This window comes from Epinephelus moara, chromosome 9 (genome assembly GCF_006386435.1).
Source record: "Epinephelus moara isolate mb chromosome 9, YSFRI_EMoa_1.0, whole genome shotgun sequence".
Classification (NCBI taxonomy): Eukaryota; Metazoa; Chordata; class Actinopteri; order Perciformes; family Serranidae; genus Epinephelus; species Epinephelus moara.
This window is the reverse complement of record NC_065514.1, coordinates 16062383-16078715: the sequence shown is the minus strand read 5'-3', so window position 1 is coordinate 16078715 and position 16333 is coordinate 16062383. Positions and strand designations below refer to the sequence as shown.

General features: G+C 41.5%; 1 protein-coding gene across 1 annotated transcript in view; it reads left to right on the top strand.

The window, feature by feature from the left end:
* The window catches only part of mmp17a (matrix metallopeptidase 17a), a 142317-nt gene that overhangs the window by 81568 nt on the left and 44416 nt on the right, over nucleotides 1–16333 (top strand). The window contains exon 3 of the mRNA XM_050053582.1: nucleotides 2088–2223. Coding sequence (XP_049909539.1) covers nucleotides 2088–2223 — 136 coding nt within the window. The remainder of the gene's footprint in view (nucleotides 1–2087; nucleotides 2224–16333) is intronic.

Below are 16333 nucleotides of genomic sequence, written 5' to 3'. Positions count from 1 at the left end.
GCCTCCGCACTGGTGATAGCTGGCTGGAGTTATCTGTCCATCTGCCCCATTCTCATGAACACAATATCTCAAGAGCACCTTAAGGGAATTTCGTCAAATTCGACACAAACATTTGGTGGTCAAAGGTCAAGGTCAACTCGGCCTCACAAAACATGTTTTTGGTCAAAACTCAAGAATCCATATGCTTATTTTGACAAAAAATAATAAAAAGATTCACACAAATGTCAAATAAGATAAAGTGATGATTGGATGGCATTTTATATTCCATTCCAGAGGTCAAAAGTCAACCTCACTGTGACCTCATAATTTTCTGGCCATTATTTAATGCCATAACTCAGAAACAGACGGGGAGACATTTGGTCATATACTGAATTGTTGACACTAATCTGTCGGGTTTAAGATGAGTGTGAAGCATCAGTGTTTTATAATATGTAGCTTCTTTGCACATGTGAAGCCTATGTGAAGCATTGTCAACTGTCATGGCTACATACTGTATGACTCTGGACAGACATGGATGTAAATGGTACCTGTATCTTGACTGGTTCAAGGACACAAGGCGGTAATTCTAGTCTCAGCTTTGATTGTGTCTGGTTGCTATCACGTAGAAAATATGTGGTCATAAAGATGTTGGCACAGGGTTGAGTACTTGCTCTGTACGAAGGAAAGGCTGAAGCAAGTAGGGAGAGAGGACAGGCCTGCTGGTCTATGTGGCCAGCAGTTTTAATTTCTCCTCCATTAAGCTTCTCCTCCGTTGTTGTTGTTGTTAAGCACCTACAGTCATGATCTGACAGTTGATTTTTATGGTATTCGTTCAGCTCCTCCTCAACTATGATTAGACATGCGGCTAAAAAATGACAGTGACGAGCGCATAATTTTACCCAAAGTTGAATATTTTTTTAACTCTCAGCTACCAGAAAAGAAACGTCAAACGTGCAGCAATCAGCACAGCAAAGTCAATACAGTATGTGGTTCTCCTGAGTCCCATTGCCACCCTGGCCCCAAGAAAAACACTAACACCTTGGTGGACACACACTTTGTGCAATGTGGCCGATTTAGTTGAGATAACGTGCATATTCTTTTTTCCCCCCATTGACAAGTCGACTAGTTGAAGAGTAAGCTGAATTTCAGTCAACCAGGATTTTCTTTGGTCAACTACAGTGCTCCGATTTAAACAACACAAACACAATATGGCTTTAGAAACTGCCTCTGAGTTGAATCAGTCATTCCGACACAACAACCATTGGACATTAGAGAGGAGAAATGTAATTCAGCTTTTTGTATAGGGTTGCATTCGATTTCATAGATGTCTACACACCTTGAGATACCTTGTACACATAAATCATACATGCTGTCACAAACACACATACACACACACAGTAGAATGACAGCACTGCATACTGTATGATTGATAGTGGTAGTATGTGTAAAACAGAATAGCAGTATATTGATTAGTATACCCTCTACTATTCTCTTGTACAACATGTCTTGCATGTACTGTCAGCTTCACACACACACACACACACACACACACACACACACACACACACACACACACCACAATTCTCCTCCACAGACAATATCATTCTTTATCACACACACCACTACTCCATCCCACATATAAGACTGTGGAGGGTACAAAGTGTGGTACTGTGTGGTGGTGTAGTTTTAAGAAAATACAAGGGAGTGTGTGTGTGAGCAAGTATAATTTATGGCCCCAGTGAGAGAGAGTGTGATTGTCCATGTGAGAGAGTATCGTACAGAGCATCTATGATTTATGACCTGAGCGGACACTCATAACCACCTGTACATGCACATATGTATGCATAAGAGCACATAGAGTATGAGTTATAGCTACTGAAACAGTCATTAGCAAACAGATGTTGAACCGTAGTGGTGGATGTCTTCCACTTTATACATTCTTTGCACGGTGTGTTTGTGTTAACCATAAAATGTATTCATGCGTTACGTAACTTAGTGTTCCAGCTGTCATAAAACTAAAGGAACACACTTATATTTACAGTGTATTTATGTTTAATTAATGTACCTCCATTAGTCCGTATCACAATTACCTCTCCTCTCTTTTTCAGATCAAGCCACACTGGGTCTCATGAAAACGCCCAGATGTTCTCTGCCAGATGTTTCTGAGGTGGAGGTGACAATGGGCCGCAAGAAACGAGGCTTGAACCCTCAGAACAAATGGAGTAAGAGGCATCTATCCTGGAGGTAGGGATACATGAAATACACAGTCTGCTAGACACTAGAAGGTTACAGCCGAGCGGTGACCTCCGAGGCTGAAAAATGAAGCCAACGTGGAAATACACAAAACCGCAGTTCCTCTAATAGCTCCTTGAGGCTGGCTTCAAAGGCGAGTCAATCCCCATTGACGTCCATATTAAAATGCCCCATTTTACAGCAGAAATAAATGTTTACAGCCACAAAACGCAGATCTGGTCTTTATAGCTTATTTACCCATTTATGACAACTGTAGAGGGGTCTTTTTATTTAAAGCTTAAAGTTATACCCAATTAAGACCATGGCGTCTTTGAGTGATAGACAGGTCTGTGGATCGTGTCCTGGGGCACTCAGCACATCCACCCCTTACTCCTCCACAGCTACAGCCTAACGTCCAAGTATGGTCCCCTCTGGTTCCAAAAAGCCAAGATGGCAACGGCCAAAATGCCAGACTTCAGAACGGGAGCCCACAAACCAGTGGATGACATCATAGTGGCTACGTCCATTATTTTTATACGGTCTATGGCAAGGATACTCAACTTGCTATTCCTGGGGGCAACTTTGGCAGTACGACAGAAGGCCGGGGGCAGTAAATGAAGAAACATTAATAATATTTATGAGAATATATAATAGATTAATTGAGGACTACATTTGCTGTCCTCATTCATCCTTGCCAAGAGGCAATCCAGTCAAACCAACCCCATGCAGGTCAGATGTAGGTAGAGCTTTATCTAGGATTTGACGACATTTTGTTAAACGGGTTCAGAAGAACTTGATTTTGCACTCGGGTTCTTCATTTACACTCAAAGTATAACAGAAATTCCCATTCCATCCATCCATTTTCATCTGCTTATCCGCGGCCGGGTCGTGGGGGCAGCAGGCCAAGTAAAGCACCCAGGGTGTCCCTCTCCCCAGCAATGCTTTCCAGCTCCTCCTGGGGGACCCCAGGGCTTTCCCGGGCCAGATGAGATATGTAATCACTCCAGAGTGTTGTGGGTCTGCCCCAGGGTCCTCTTACCAGTGAGACGTGCCTGGAACACCTCTAACGGGAGGCGCCCAGGAGGATCCTGATCAGATGCCAGAACCACCTCAACTGACCCCTTTCGATGCGAAGGAGCAGGGGCTCTACTCCGAGCTCCCTCCGGATGTCCGAGCTCCTTACCCTATCTCTAAGGCTGAGCCCATTTCAGCCATTGTATCTGCGATCTCATTCTTTCAGTCACTACCCAGAGCTCATGACCATAGGTGAGGGTTGGGACGTAGGTGGACCAGTAAATGGAAAGTTTTGCCTTCCAGCTCAGCTTCCTCTTTCGCATCACTGCAGAAGCCGCATCAAACTGCCGATCCATCTCATGCTTCATTTTGCCCTCCCTTGTGAACAAGACCCCAAGATACTTGAACTCGCTTGAGGCAGTAACTTTCTCCCAACCCCAAGGGGGCAATCCACCAGTTTCCAGCAGAGAACCATGGCCTCAGATTTGGAGGTGCTGACTGTCATCCCGACCGCTTCACACTCTGCAGTACAATTCCCATTGTAAATCGACTTTCTTTTCTATTGTCAAATTAGAAAATAGTCGGTGGGCCACCCTATTGCGTAGCAGATATCACGGAAGTTGAGTTGCTCTTGTCTATAGTTACACGTCAGTAAATAAAATGTCAAGACCATTCACCTTTTACAGGCAGTGGTGAATGCCAAAAGGTGCTTCACATAGATAAGACTGTTGAGTCGATTAAAATACATCCTACTGAGATGGATGGCACAAACTAAAATTAGGATACAATTCAGTTTTGTATGATAATGTTCAACATTTTTTCAGTGATTGTATTTTAGTATCTGTGTCAATCTGTGTCTGATGAGGCCAGGTTGATTCAGCCTAACACAATTCTGTCCAACTCGGTACACCACGTGAGTTCTATACATGGAGGTAAAAGTCATAAGCCATCACATTTTCTCAATTTCCTCCTCCATCTGTGCACACTTTGGTAGATTACATTAGGTGACTCTTCCTCAAGGTGTTACTCTTTTGGTTTTTGCATCAATTTTGGCTCAGAGGAAGAGCATGAAATGCATGGAATGGTTTTCGCACACAGACAGTAATTGCATCTTCAGGTCTATGCGGCTCTGCTCCCACAACATTTGTGTGATTCCTAAAGAGATAAAAGCCTTCGTCACAGAGTCATTCTACAGTTTATACTGTACATGGTGAAATAAAACGGTCATGTTAAGTGCAGCTGGACCATCTGTCAGGGATACAGCTTAGTGTTAGACAGCAGAGGAAGAGGCAGTGAAACATATGGTTTGCTGGTGCTGATTCACATGCGCTACCAGGGGTGATTCAGCACGGGGATGAGCTAAGCTGGTGTGTCGGGCCAGTCTGTTTAATATGTGCTTGTGTAACACATGCGTACACAACAAGCCTACACATTGGCACAGTACATACAAACACACATGCACACAAGCACATGCAGAAGAAGATATGAACGATACAAATACACCCCCAGTTCCACATGAGGTTAGCTTTCCCATATTCTCAGTCTCCCTGCTGGTGAGAGGTGTATGTTCAGGGTCAGTGCTTCTCAGTCAGGCAGCCATCAGACTCAAGTCATGACAGTCTTATCACAACTTGTGATAAAATCTCCTCACTGCTGTCTTTGCCCATTCCTGGGCACTGACCTCTCCCAGATTTCAGGCAACAGAGTTGTTGCTGATGAGAGGAGTCCATCTTGAACTAACTTGTTTAATGGTGTGATTATCAATTATTATCACCAATTGAAGTGGTGTATTTTAGTCACTGGGAGGGGTTGCATGCCGTTCGCATTTGAACCGATACCTGTACCAGTTGCGATACCTGGAATTCTTTAACGGTACCCAGCAATACCTTTTTTCGGTACTTTACTTTCTCTGTAAAAACAAAAATGTAATTTTTCAACAAGCTGCAGGGGGGATTTAGCAGACTAAAACACAATTCTGCTCCTCTGCTCTTTTCTATTAACACCAGAGCTAATCATCTGTCTGTCTGCTTTTGTGTGTGTGTGTCTGTCAGCTCGTCTAGCAGTGATACAAGGCTATTACTTAAGTAATATAGAAAAGAAAATTGACAAGACGCTGAAACTTTCGCAGCAGATTGCCGTTGCAGCGACAGATTTGGCTCGCTAGGAAGCTGATGGAGCTGCCCCAGAGCTCCATGGCAGGCTTCCTGTATCTCTGTGGCTTCCCAGCTTCAGGGCGCCTCTGCCTCCTGCCTGAAGTTGAAACTGGCATGGAGCTCTGTTGCCAGCCTCGGAGCACTGTCGCTGGCTTCCAGGTTTCAGGGGGCACTTTGGCCTCTTGTCTAAACATGGCATTCTCACTCAGGTCCCGACATTTGGCACCAATGGATTTAACATGAACCACAGTAACTTAGCTCAAAGCAGCACTCTGCACAGTTTTTTTTTCCAAGAGATTTTTCCAAATCTAGTCCCACCCTACTGTGCTGTAATTGGCTAGTGCTAGCCCTAACTCTGAAGTCTTTGCCTTAACCCTGGTTCTGTCCAATCTTTGCACATCAACATGATGAGTACCAACCAATCATAGCACAGTAGGGCAGGTTACAAAGAAGCAGGTGGGCTACACTGACTAACCTTTAGCGTGTCAGGTGATGTTATGTTGTGACAGGGCGTTCATTCATTGGGCTCCACCCACTGTACCCAAAGGGTCAAGTAGAGGGCGGAGCCTGTGTGAGATAGAACGGACGTTAAAGTATTGTAACCCTAGTTAAATCAGCATGGGCAAAGCTGTCTTCCTAGGAGCCCTGTCACGCCTAACTGTCTCATACTAAACAAGTTTTCCAAACAGATATAACATGCTAATGTTATTAGCACAAGCCTATGGCATTTTACATTGTACAAATTAGCCTAGCAGCTAGCGGAGTTTTCCTCTACTCTTATGAAGCCAGAATAAATCACACACAAGACTTAAAAAGCTATTTATGTGGATGCTTTATTGTCTTCACAATTTATTTTCTTATCTGTGAAATTAAAGTAAATAAAAGCTTTGTTTCCACTGAGGGAAATGGTTTCAGCTTGCAAAAACAGACAGGAGGTTTGCGTCACCGTGACATGTAGTTACATTTCTGGGCTAGGTGCATGTCAGGCTACGGCGTAGGGTACAGTGTAGGCTCTATGTTGACGCAGAGCCTATGCTATAGGTACAGCGTTGATTTGACACAGAAATATAAATCATTAATCTTGTTGAAAATCAAGTTGATAGTTGACGTGCTTTGCAGTGTATTTCAGCCCAAATGTCTGCACACACATAGACAGTTGTTCTGTTGCCCCCTCATAGTTTATCCCAACACCAAGCTCTTTTAGCTTGTATTGGATTTTGTTTGCTCAGCCAGTTTTGCAAAATTTGTAATTACGTTTGAAAGAAAAACAAGCTGCTAAATGTTACGATTACACAGTAGGAGAGCTAAAAGCTGCAGGATGCATCAAACTTAGGCATTCAAATGACACCTTCTGGTAAACACATAAACAATAACCTGACAAAAACAAGAAATCTAGAGTGAAGTTGATTCTGTGTTGTGTAATAACCACAGCATTCAATGCTGCTCTTCTCAGTACGACTGTACTATCATCTTTTTGTTTCATTCTTGAACTATTTTTTACAAGCATAAGTGGTTAAATTGCTTTAGTTTAGATGAGGAGCAAGGTGTTTACTGCTGACAGGTGAGCACGGCATCTCAGCTCGGTGGGGTGTTGCTTTGCCAGGAGCTGCACTGTGTACCTGACAGCAGGAACACACTGAAACAGACAGGTAGGCTGTTAAAGTCTTGGTTATGCTTTCAGAATATGTGATGCTGAGATATTGTTTATCAAGAAAGTAAATTTGGTTCAGAGTACTGAGAATGCACATGAGACAGAGGCAGCATTAATCTGTTTGGTGGACAAGTATGTATGTACCTGAGGAAAGACTTTATTTTAGCCACTCCAGCCAAAAGTTAAGGAGAATTGGCACAGGGGCCATATGGGTCGAAGCTTCCTGCAGTGGAATGATGACCTGAGGAGGCTAATAGATCTAAGGTAGGAGAGAAGAACAGCAAAATGAAGCGAGGTACGGAGGGAAAGCAGGACATCGGGGCACTGGAGGATTGAAGAAGCGGGTCGATAAGCAGGAACGATGGGATGGCTCTGGGAGCATGAGGAAGTGAGGGGGCTGCGGTAGTTACTGCAAAAGCAGGACATAAAATAAAGTAGAGCTCGGACTGAGAGGAGATGGTGAAGATGATGAGGCGGGAGGATGAAGACGAGTTGTGTAATGTTGAGTTGTGCTCCTTTCGAAGAGAAACAAAGACATGTATCTGTCTGCTTTGTTACTGATCCAGAGAAATGTTTGAGATCTAAAAATCCTATTTTTACAGTCTTTGTATTCTGAGAGGAAAAAACACTCAAAGAAGTTTTTTTTTTGTCAGATTCGGCATGAAAGACACAGAGGAAAGTAAAAATGATGTATTAGAAAAATGCTATATACTGTATCTGCATAACGTTTATTACTACTAGAAATTTTGATCATTTGTAATGATGAGTGGTTCATTCTAACTTTATCACTGGACAGAACACTACTGGACATTTCTGACCTAAAAACCACAGACACTAATATTGTAATACAATAGTTGGAATCAGTCCAATACTTTTATTTAAGATTTTTCTTTATATTACCTGCAAAACTAATTGCAAGACTAATTCCCATCAGCCTCAGCTGTAATGTGTGTTAATGTGTGTTAGTTGGCATTGTATGTTTTTGCAAACGGTGGATATTTTACATTTTTGGTTTATTATGTGGCAGATGCATTGAAACTTAACATTTCATGGTTACATGTAGTTAGGTTGAGGGCCAAAAACCCTTGGTTAAGACAAGATCACATTTTGGCTTAAAACAGCTTTAGTTGGTGGCACAATCTGGGCTGGAAATGCAGCAATGTCTTGGTAAAAACAAACGCTTTTCATGACACTATACCCACTGGAAACACAGGACATGTCCCTAAAAAACACCTATGTTGGTGGCTAAAAACTTGTGGTGATGAATTAAGCAATGTGACACGAGAGGGTGTGCTTTAACGTGGCACAACAGTGATGCGTTCAGGTCCAAGGCGCTTGCGCAACACTTTTAGGTGGATTTTTTGCCAATCAGCTTTTCAGGTCATTTGAAATAAAAAACAAAAAATGTTTTAAATAATTTAGTGTGATAAATGTTAACGTCCAGTGGCCTTATATTTACCTGTTAGGCTATACAATATTTTTCCCATAGATTTTAGGTCATATACATGAACACATATAGAGCATGTGTGTGTCCAGAATGTACCAAAGCAACAGCAGCAGCAGCCTCATCTTCTTCCAACCATTCATCATACTAAGTCCACTATGTAGATCAAAATTAACAACAAAACAATCCATTTGTAGCACTTTTGTAGCCTTTTTGTTTTGCTTTGGCAGTTACAATGTTGTCATGGAAATGGCGGAGTAATATTTATTATATCAGATTGCTTGGTCGGAACTACTTGTTGTATAATAGCTAATAAACAACCAGTATTTCTGTTTGTTGGTCTTGAAAAGTGGTATACAGCAGTCTGCAGCTTGGCAGCCATCTCGCCTAGGTGTTAACCATACCCTCCATCTCCTGATAAGGTCAGTTCATATATAACATCCCTTTAGAAACGTTGATATGATGCATATGACACATACAATTGTAACATATCCATGGTTTGCAAAAACATAGTATTTTCTTCTGGTGACTGGGCTAGCTTAGTGGTAATTAGCAAATGTTAGCATGCTCACACCCTAAACTGGTAGAGATGGTGAATGTTATACCTGCTCAACATCACAAGTTAGCATTGTAATAGTCTCGCTCACCAGACCTTTCTCAAGAAAAGAAAGGTCTGGCTGGACCGACTCTCACTTTGAGATTGGACAAAAAAAACACCCCGGTTGCTTGTATTTCTTTCAACCAATCACAATCGTTCTGGGCGTTGCCACAGCAACGGTGCGCTTGCAAAAATATTGCCGGGGGGAAACAGGTTTTGGTGTAACACGCCCACAAAAATATCACCTACAGGACGCGAACCATGGCAGAAAAATGGCTACATCCCCGCAAGATCCAACACCGCAAAAGTTAGTAAAGGATGTGTTGAAAACGGTTGAAAACTGCTACACAACTGGAGGTGGTAGGGCGGGACTTCAGCGTGGCTCGTTCCGCCCAATGAGAGGCTGATCTATGCAGCGAACTTCCGCCCACTCAGACTAGCATTGTAATTGTGAGCATGTTAACATTTAGCTCAGAGCGCCACTGTGCCTCAGTAAAGCCTCACAGAGCTGCCTGATAGACTGTTGTTAGAAGTTCATCGGCAATGTTGTTTACTGGTAATTATTCATTTGTACATTATATGTGCTGGGCAGCTACAGTATATTTGGATAGGATTGGATTTTGCTTATGTCAAAGAAACTGTGGTGAAGGTGGGATTAAGGTTCAGCAACTAGAACACTTGGTTAAGGTCGTGGTTACGGTAAAACATGAAAGTCAGCCTGGTTTTCATATCCCAACTTTTTTCCCTGCTAGGCAAAGGAAAAATTACTTCCTCTGTTGGCACTGAACATTGGCATCAGGTGCAGTCTAGGATCCCATTGGCTATCGTTTGACATCAACAAAGTTTCTGGAGGCAGCTGGCAATATTTTGGGAGATCCAGTGTATCCAGGCCAAGAATTCCTCCTCTGTGTGCCGCTCATTTTGGCTAATCTCTATAAAATGTTATCTATATCTAACGGTATGGGCTCAGAGATTGCATTCCAGCCAGTGTATTACTCCTCTTTTGCACTCTACACAGACTGTTTTGTCAGTCCTTCTCAGACTACAAACAGAGCACAAACAGACACCAGAAACTTCCAATACCAAAATCTTGTCCCATTGCCTACAGGTATTGCATACATACACAGATATCTGTTTATAGAGATTACACTGGGAGTAAATCGTGAGCTGCAGAATCATCCAATATAAAAGTATTTCCCAGACTGGTTCATCCTCACTGGTTTGCAGCAGCAGAAAGAACAGATCAGACAGCAAGAGGGATGAGTTCAGAGGGATGAATCACTTGTCACCGGGGGCAGGATGGTTATGGCTTATTGATATCAAATTACCTGGTGACTTTGTCCCCGTGGCATTGCCTTGTTGAAATAATCCCCCACATCCACCCACTGGAAGCTTTCAGTCAGAGATACAGACATTTCTTGGGGGTCACGATATGATTGCATGGGGGCTCCCGTAAGGTCTCAGCTGACCTGGAAAACCGAGTGGCAGCAATCCAGCCTCACTCTGCAAGGAAACTGCTGTACAGAGTCGACATCTGCTTCAGGGGAAGCGGCATGCACACTGCTGTGAAGAGATCTGCTGTTTTATGACTGGAACATTTTGCTTTTTCTCATCACCGGCCTGCTCTTACTCTCTGCTTCTCTCCATCCCGCTACTGCCAGCCTACTACTGCCCATCACACGCCTTACGGTACCTTGAGCTTGGCCCCACTTGTCTCTGTGAAACAAGGCAAGCTGTCTTTCAGTCCAGTTCTACTTGTAGTTCTCACATTGGTGCACAAAGAAGCCAAGTTTTACTGGAAATTTGAGATATACAGTACAGACCTTGGGTCTTTTGTAGATTTCTTTTCAGCCTGGAGCTCCTGCCAAGGAACAGATGGTAAATTTACTGTGCTTTTATTCTAAACACTTGTGGATTATTTGTTGATGTCAGATTCAGTCACATTTTAAGAGGTTGCCATATGGTGTAGTTTATCAGTAAAACGGCATAAAGCATTGATATTCTATACAGAAGCGCAGCCTCAGGAGAGTTAGGGTGTAATTTAATGAAAGCTTTTTTAAAAAAAATAAAAAATAAAACAGGTATTTAGTTTAATGTGGAAAACGTATTCCTTGCTTGCTTCTTTATTAGATGCATATTTACTGTAATATTCTGGTGCCTAACTAATCTGTGAGGAGGAAGATCACCATATTCACAGTTATACATTCAAAGACATCCACTATACACTCAGTCTTACACCTTTTGCCTTCTATTGTATCCTGTACCGTCATTCAGCTCCAAGGTCCCTGTATTGTTGGTGCTAAGCAGAGAACATTTATATTCATCTGATGGAAGTGCTGAGGTACTGAATTGTGCTCAAACACTTTAACGTCATTAAAATTACTCAAGGGAATACACCTACCTAGACCTATTGAATAGGTATATTCACTTCGCACTGTACCTTGAATTGCTGGTCAGAACACATGGGGCATTCAGATAGGGTAAACTTTTCTCTGCTGACTTCATCCTAACACAAGAGCCTATAGTATTTCAACCACTGAGGCTTATAGGTGTAGAGTTGATGAATGTGTTTTCCACAACAAGGACAAATAAAAAGGTGCCAAAACACTATAAGAAATCAAGTGACCAGATGAGCGCGGTCTCACTCCGAAGTCGTCGAAATCCGACACTTCGGCAGTGACTTGCGGTGTCAGAAACCAACGAAAAAAGGCGTCCTTTAATGTCGGCACGATACACGGCCAGTTGCCTTTATAGTTTGACGGCGCTCGGCAGCATCAGGGGGAAACACGGCGGGACAAAGACGAAGGTTAAGGCAGCGAAAGTCCAAGTGGAGCGGTCGGGAGTGGTGGTGAATAGGTCCAACAGACACTGACTTTCACCCGAGAGACCGGTGTTCGCATCCCATAAGACTCTAAGGCCAAATCCTGTTCTTTTTTTCCTAAACCTAACTGCATGCTTTGTTGCGCACGTACTTTTGTTGTTGAAGGAAAAACCTAAATTTGCCATTTTGTACCAACGTAGTGCGTTTATTTTGAAAGAGAAAATTTCCTGTGAAAACGGAAGTGTATCTTAAAAGAAAAGAACTTGACACATTGTCCTAAAACATCAACATCCAACGCACCCAGGGTACCTTGCACGTCAAATGTGGACTTGGAAAGTCCATGACCAAAACGTCAATTTGTGACAAGGTCGGAGTGAGAATTTGCTGACCAGATATGCTTAACGTCAATGAGTTATTACCAGAAGTACAAATACATTTTGTCATGACCTGGTTGCTACTATCTAATCGTCAAATAAACAGTGAAGTTAACTCAGTTTCAGATACACATGAGAATTAAAATATCTGATTGCTCCTTTGGATCGTCCCATTTGCATACCAGAATGCCAACATTGTCCAAATCTACATTGGACATTTCACAGGTAGAGGGAAGAATGGATTCGGTTAAATTCAAGCTAATCCTGGAAGCAAACATCCCACACAGCTGAAGATGAAGAGAGGATGTCTTCTGCAGCAGGATAATGATCCTAAACACACCTCGAAATCCACAATGGACTACCTCAAGAGGAGCGAGCTGAAGGTTTTGTCTTGGCCCTCAAAGTCCCCCGACCTAAACATCATTAAAAATCTGTGGATATACCTCAGAAGAGCAGTGCATGCAAGGCAGCCCGATAATCTCACAGAGCCAGAAGCCTTTTGCAGGAAGAATGAGTGAGAATCCCCCAAACAAGAATTGAGAGACTCTTACCTGGTTATAAAAAGCATTTAGAAGCTGTGGTACTTGCCAAAGGAGGCACTACTACGAACTGACCAGGTGCTGCTCAAACCTTTGCTTCAGGCCCTTTTCCTTTTTTGTTATTTTGAAACTGGAAAACATTGAAATTAAAAAAAGGAATCTTACTTGAAAGATTGAAGAAATATTTCATCTTTAATTCCTCACAGTAAATGAAATTCCTTAAACACCTCAAAACATTTTCAGTGCACATAAAATGCGATTTACATTTTCAGCATTGGCATTTCGGCAAATAAAATGACCGTCACAAAGCGGAGCACTTTTCCAAGAAACCCATTATGAGTGCTTTTCATGAGTACATAGAGCATTGGTCATCATGAAAAAAAAGTTTCATAATTTTAAAATTCATATTTTAAAGACGTAATACAAATGTAATTAAGTAATCCTTGACAATGTAGCTATAATCCTATTACTTTTTTTTTTTTTTTTTTTCAAATGTAACCGTGGCGGATTAAACATACTTATTTTTTTAATCTGATTACACACTCCCGATTACTACCCAGCCCTGTTGATTACTGACTGCACAGCATGTGCTTGAAAGCGCAATTGTGCAGAGTGCCACAAGAGGGCACTTGGACAACAGTCACCAGTCTTTCCAACATAGACATGGTCTTCAACCATGAGGTTGTACAGTTCCTACAGGTGTGTTGAAGCAGTGTTGAAGAATATTTAAGAATTTAGGACACTTAGGTTCAAGAACTTTATTACCTTAGTGGTGTGCTGGTCAGGACAGATGAGCATTGGAATAATTGACAATCCAAGAAAAGGTCAACTTCAAACACAATAACTATAAACCTAGGAATAAGGAAATAACTGAAACAGCACAACAAATAAATGAATAGTTCTTCTAAGGTTACTTTAAATGCATTTTCATGTACTCAGTCCAAACATTTTGAAGGTAGGATGAGGCGGTTCCACAGGCAATTGGACTATTGAGATAATATATTGTAATAGAGTCTGTAATGGCAAAACTTAGATTCTTTATTGTTAAGTATTTAAAACATAGTTTGTCTGTCAGATGTAAAACTGTTTAGATGTAATATAAGCACAAAGTCACTGTACATGCACAACCATGAAACTCTCCACAGCCATGTTATTTCCGTAATGACTAGAAGGTTTATTAGGTTAACTTATCGTAAAACTTCAGTTAATAGCCCGAGCTATTATTTGCTGAAATCACTGAAATCAATGGGCCTATATTTGGGACAGGCCTTTAATTCCTTTTGCACAAAACTGTTGCTCAGCAGAGATGGGAAATACAATCAAACTCTTTATTTGAACCAGTATGAATATTACCTGTATAAAAATTAGGCTTCAGATAATATAGCAATTATGAATCATTAATTTGATCTAGCTCTGACAGACAGCGCCTTAGAGAGAGAAAGTTACGGCACTCGAGGGTTATGACACCTGGCATACCGACACAACACCACTTTATCCTGTTAAAACAATACTCACAACTTGGATTCATTTTTATGAGAAACCCTTTTCTTTTGACCCTTACAGCCTAAAGGAATATGAATAACTTACAGGGTAATGGAGGGATGGACATATAATTTGAGGTAGCCAACAACTAGGTTTTATACATCCCAAGAACTTCTATTAAAAAAATTAAGTGGTTGACAGCCAGACCAGGCGTCTAATTTGTTTGTCAAAATGTATTGCCACACCGGGCTAATAAAAGGGACTGGGCGTTTAATTGAAGTTTTACGGTATACTTGCTCAAATTGATCGCATTATATCCATTATCTTTACTGTTGGGATCACTCTGTTTGAGTGCAATAGAAAACAGAAAATTGAAATGTATGTGTGCTCCCCTCCCCTACACGAACTGTTGCTCCAGCATCATGATTTGTGTGCAGAGGGTTAAGTGTAGGCTGTGATTTGGTGGAGAGACATTCATTTACCTAAATAATGCATTACACATAAAATCCCCTGCAAAACATTGCCCTCCTCTTATTGATCTAAAGGGAAAAAGATTTGTCTCCAAAGCCCGTGTTTAGACCCATTAAATAGCTTTCATTCTTTCACAACTCGATAAATTAAAGACTTTCTTTTCAGGCTAGTGAGATTAACAGATTCACAAATTCAGTTTCTCAGAAACATCATACCCTGCTATAAAATAAGTCAAGTAGTGTATAACTTTGGAATTATGATGTGTGTTAGCCACATCCTGAACACCTCTGTCGGCATTTGCAGAAACACTGATTTCAGTATCAGTCAGAAATAGGTATTTTTCTGTTTATAAAGTCCCAGATTAGTGTTGCTACTGTGTTGTTTGGGAAATTACAGCCCTCATTATACTTGACCTCCTTCATACACTTCTTTGATCATCCAGTAATGCGAGTTCACTTTAAAAGCATCCGACTCAAATACAATAACAAGAATGTTCCTTTGGTTAAAACAAATGACAAAAATAAACCAGTCGGCAGGATTACAAATATTCATTTCTATTTTTTGACAATCAAGGACAAAGTTAATGCAGTCAGGTTTATATTTAATGAGATAGATGTGTCAAATCATCATAAATACTGCGACACTGACTTGCATATTTCAGATTTTTCCTTCCCTTCTCTTATTCCGCCTTCATCCCCATCAGCCTGCAACAATGCACCTTTCTCTTTCCTCTCTTTCCTCTCTTTCTTCATCATGCCGTTGCCTCCTCTTCCATCCTCAGCTTGTCAGTTAAGCACCATAGCAAAAGGTTCAGAGTCTGTCCAGGACTGCCTGCTCAGTAGTGTCAGGGTGTGCTTTGATGTAAGCAGTTCTTTATGGAGGTATTATATTTGATTGATGTGGAAACGTCTGACAGTACACTCTGTTCTCAGATATTTATTTGTGAGTCAATGATGCACACTCAGAAGCTGCGCCGCTGCTAAACAGCCCTCAGCCACCGACCTGCTGATGACTCCTGCTTTATGCTGAAGCCAAAAACTCTTACATCTGCATTTTTTTTTTTTTTTTTACCCCAGACTCTGCTGGCTCATGTGCTTATCACTTTCTAACTACTCATCAGTCACGGCCGTAAAATTTGAACAAAATAAACATTTAGGCTGCGGTCACACAGCCATCAGCTTGGAAAAATGATGTCACTACATTGCTGCCCACAAAAACTTCGACTTTAATCAACATTCAGGTCTTTCTCAGCTCTGTGAATGAAATAATAAAGAAATCAATTTCTTGCTAATAATTAGACAAGAGAATCAATACCACTCATGTGTCTGTAAGCTAATATGAAACAACAGCTCACATGTGATTAGCTTAAAGGCTAGAAGCAGGGGGAAACAACTAGCCTGATTATGTCTAGAAACTCTTGTCTGCCAGCATCTCTAAAGCTACCTTTTTACACATTATATCCTGATTGTTTAAACTACACAGAAACACGTAAAAATTTGTGGTTTTACGAAGAGTTACGTGCTGAAAAAAACTTCTCGGTCAGGTGCAGTGACTTCCTGGAGTATTGTCATCGCA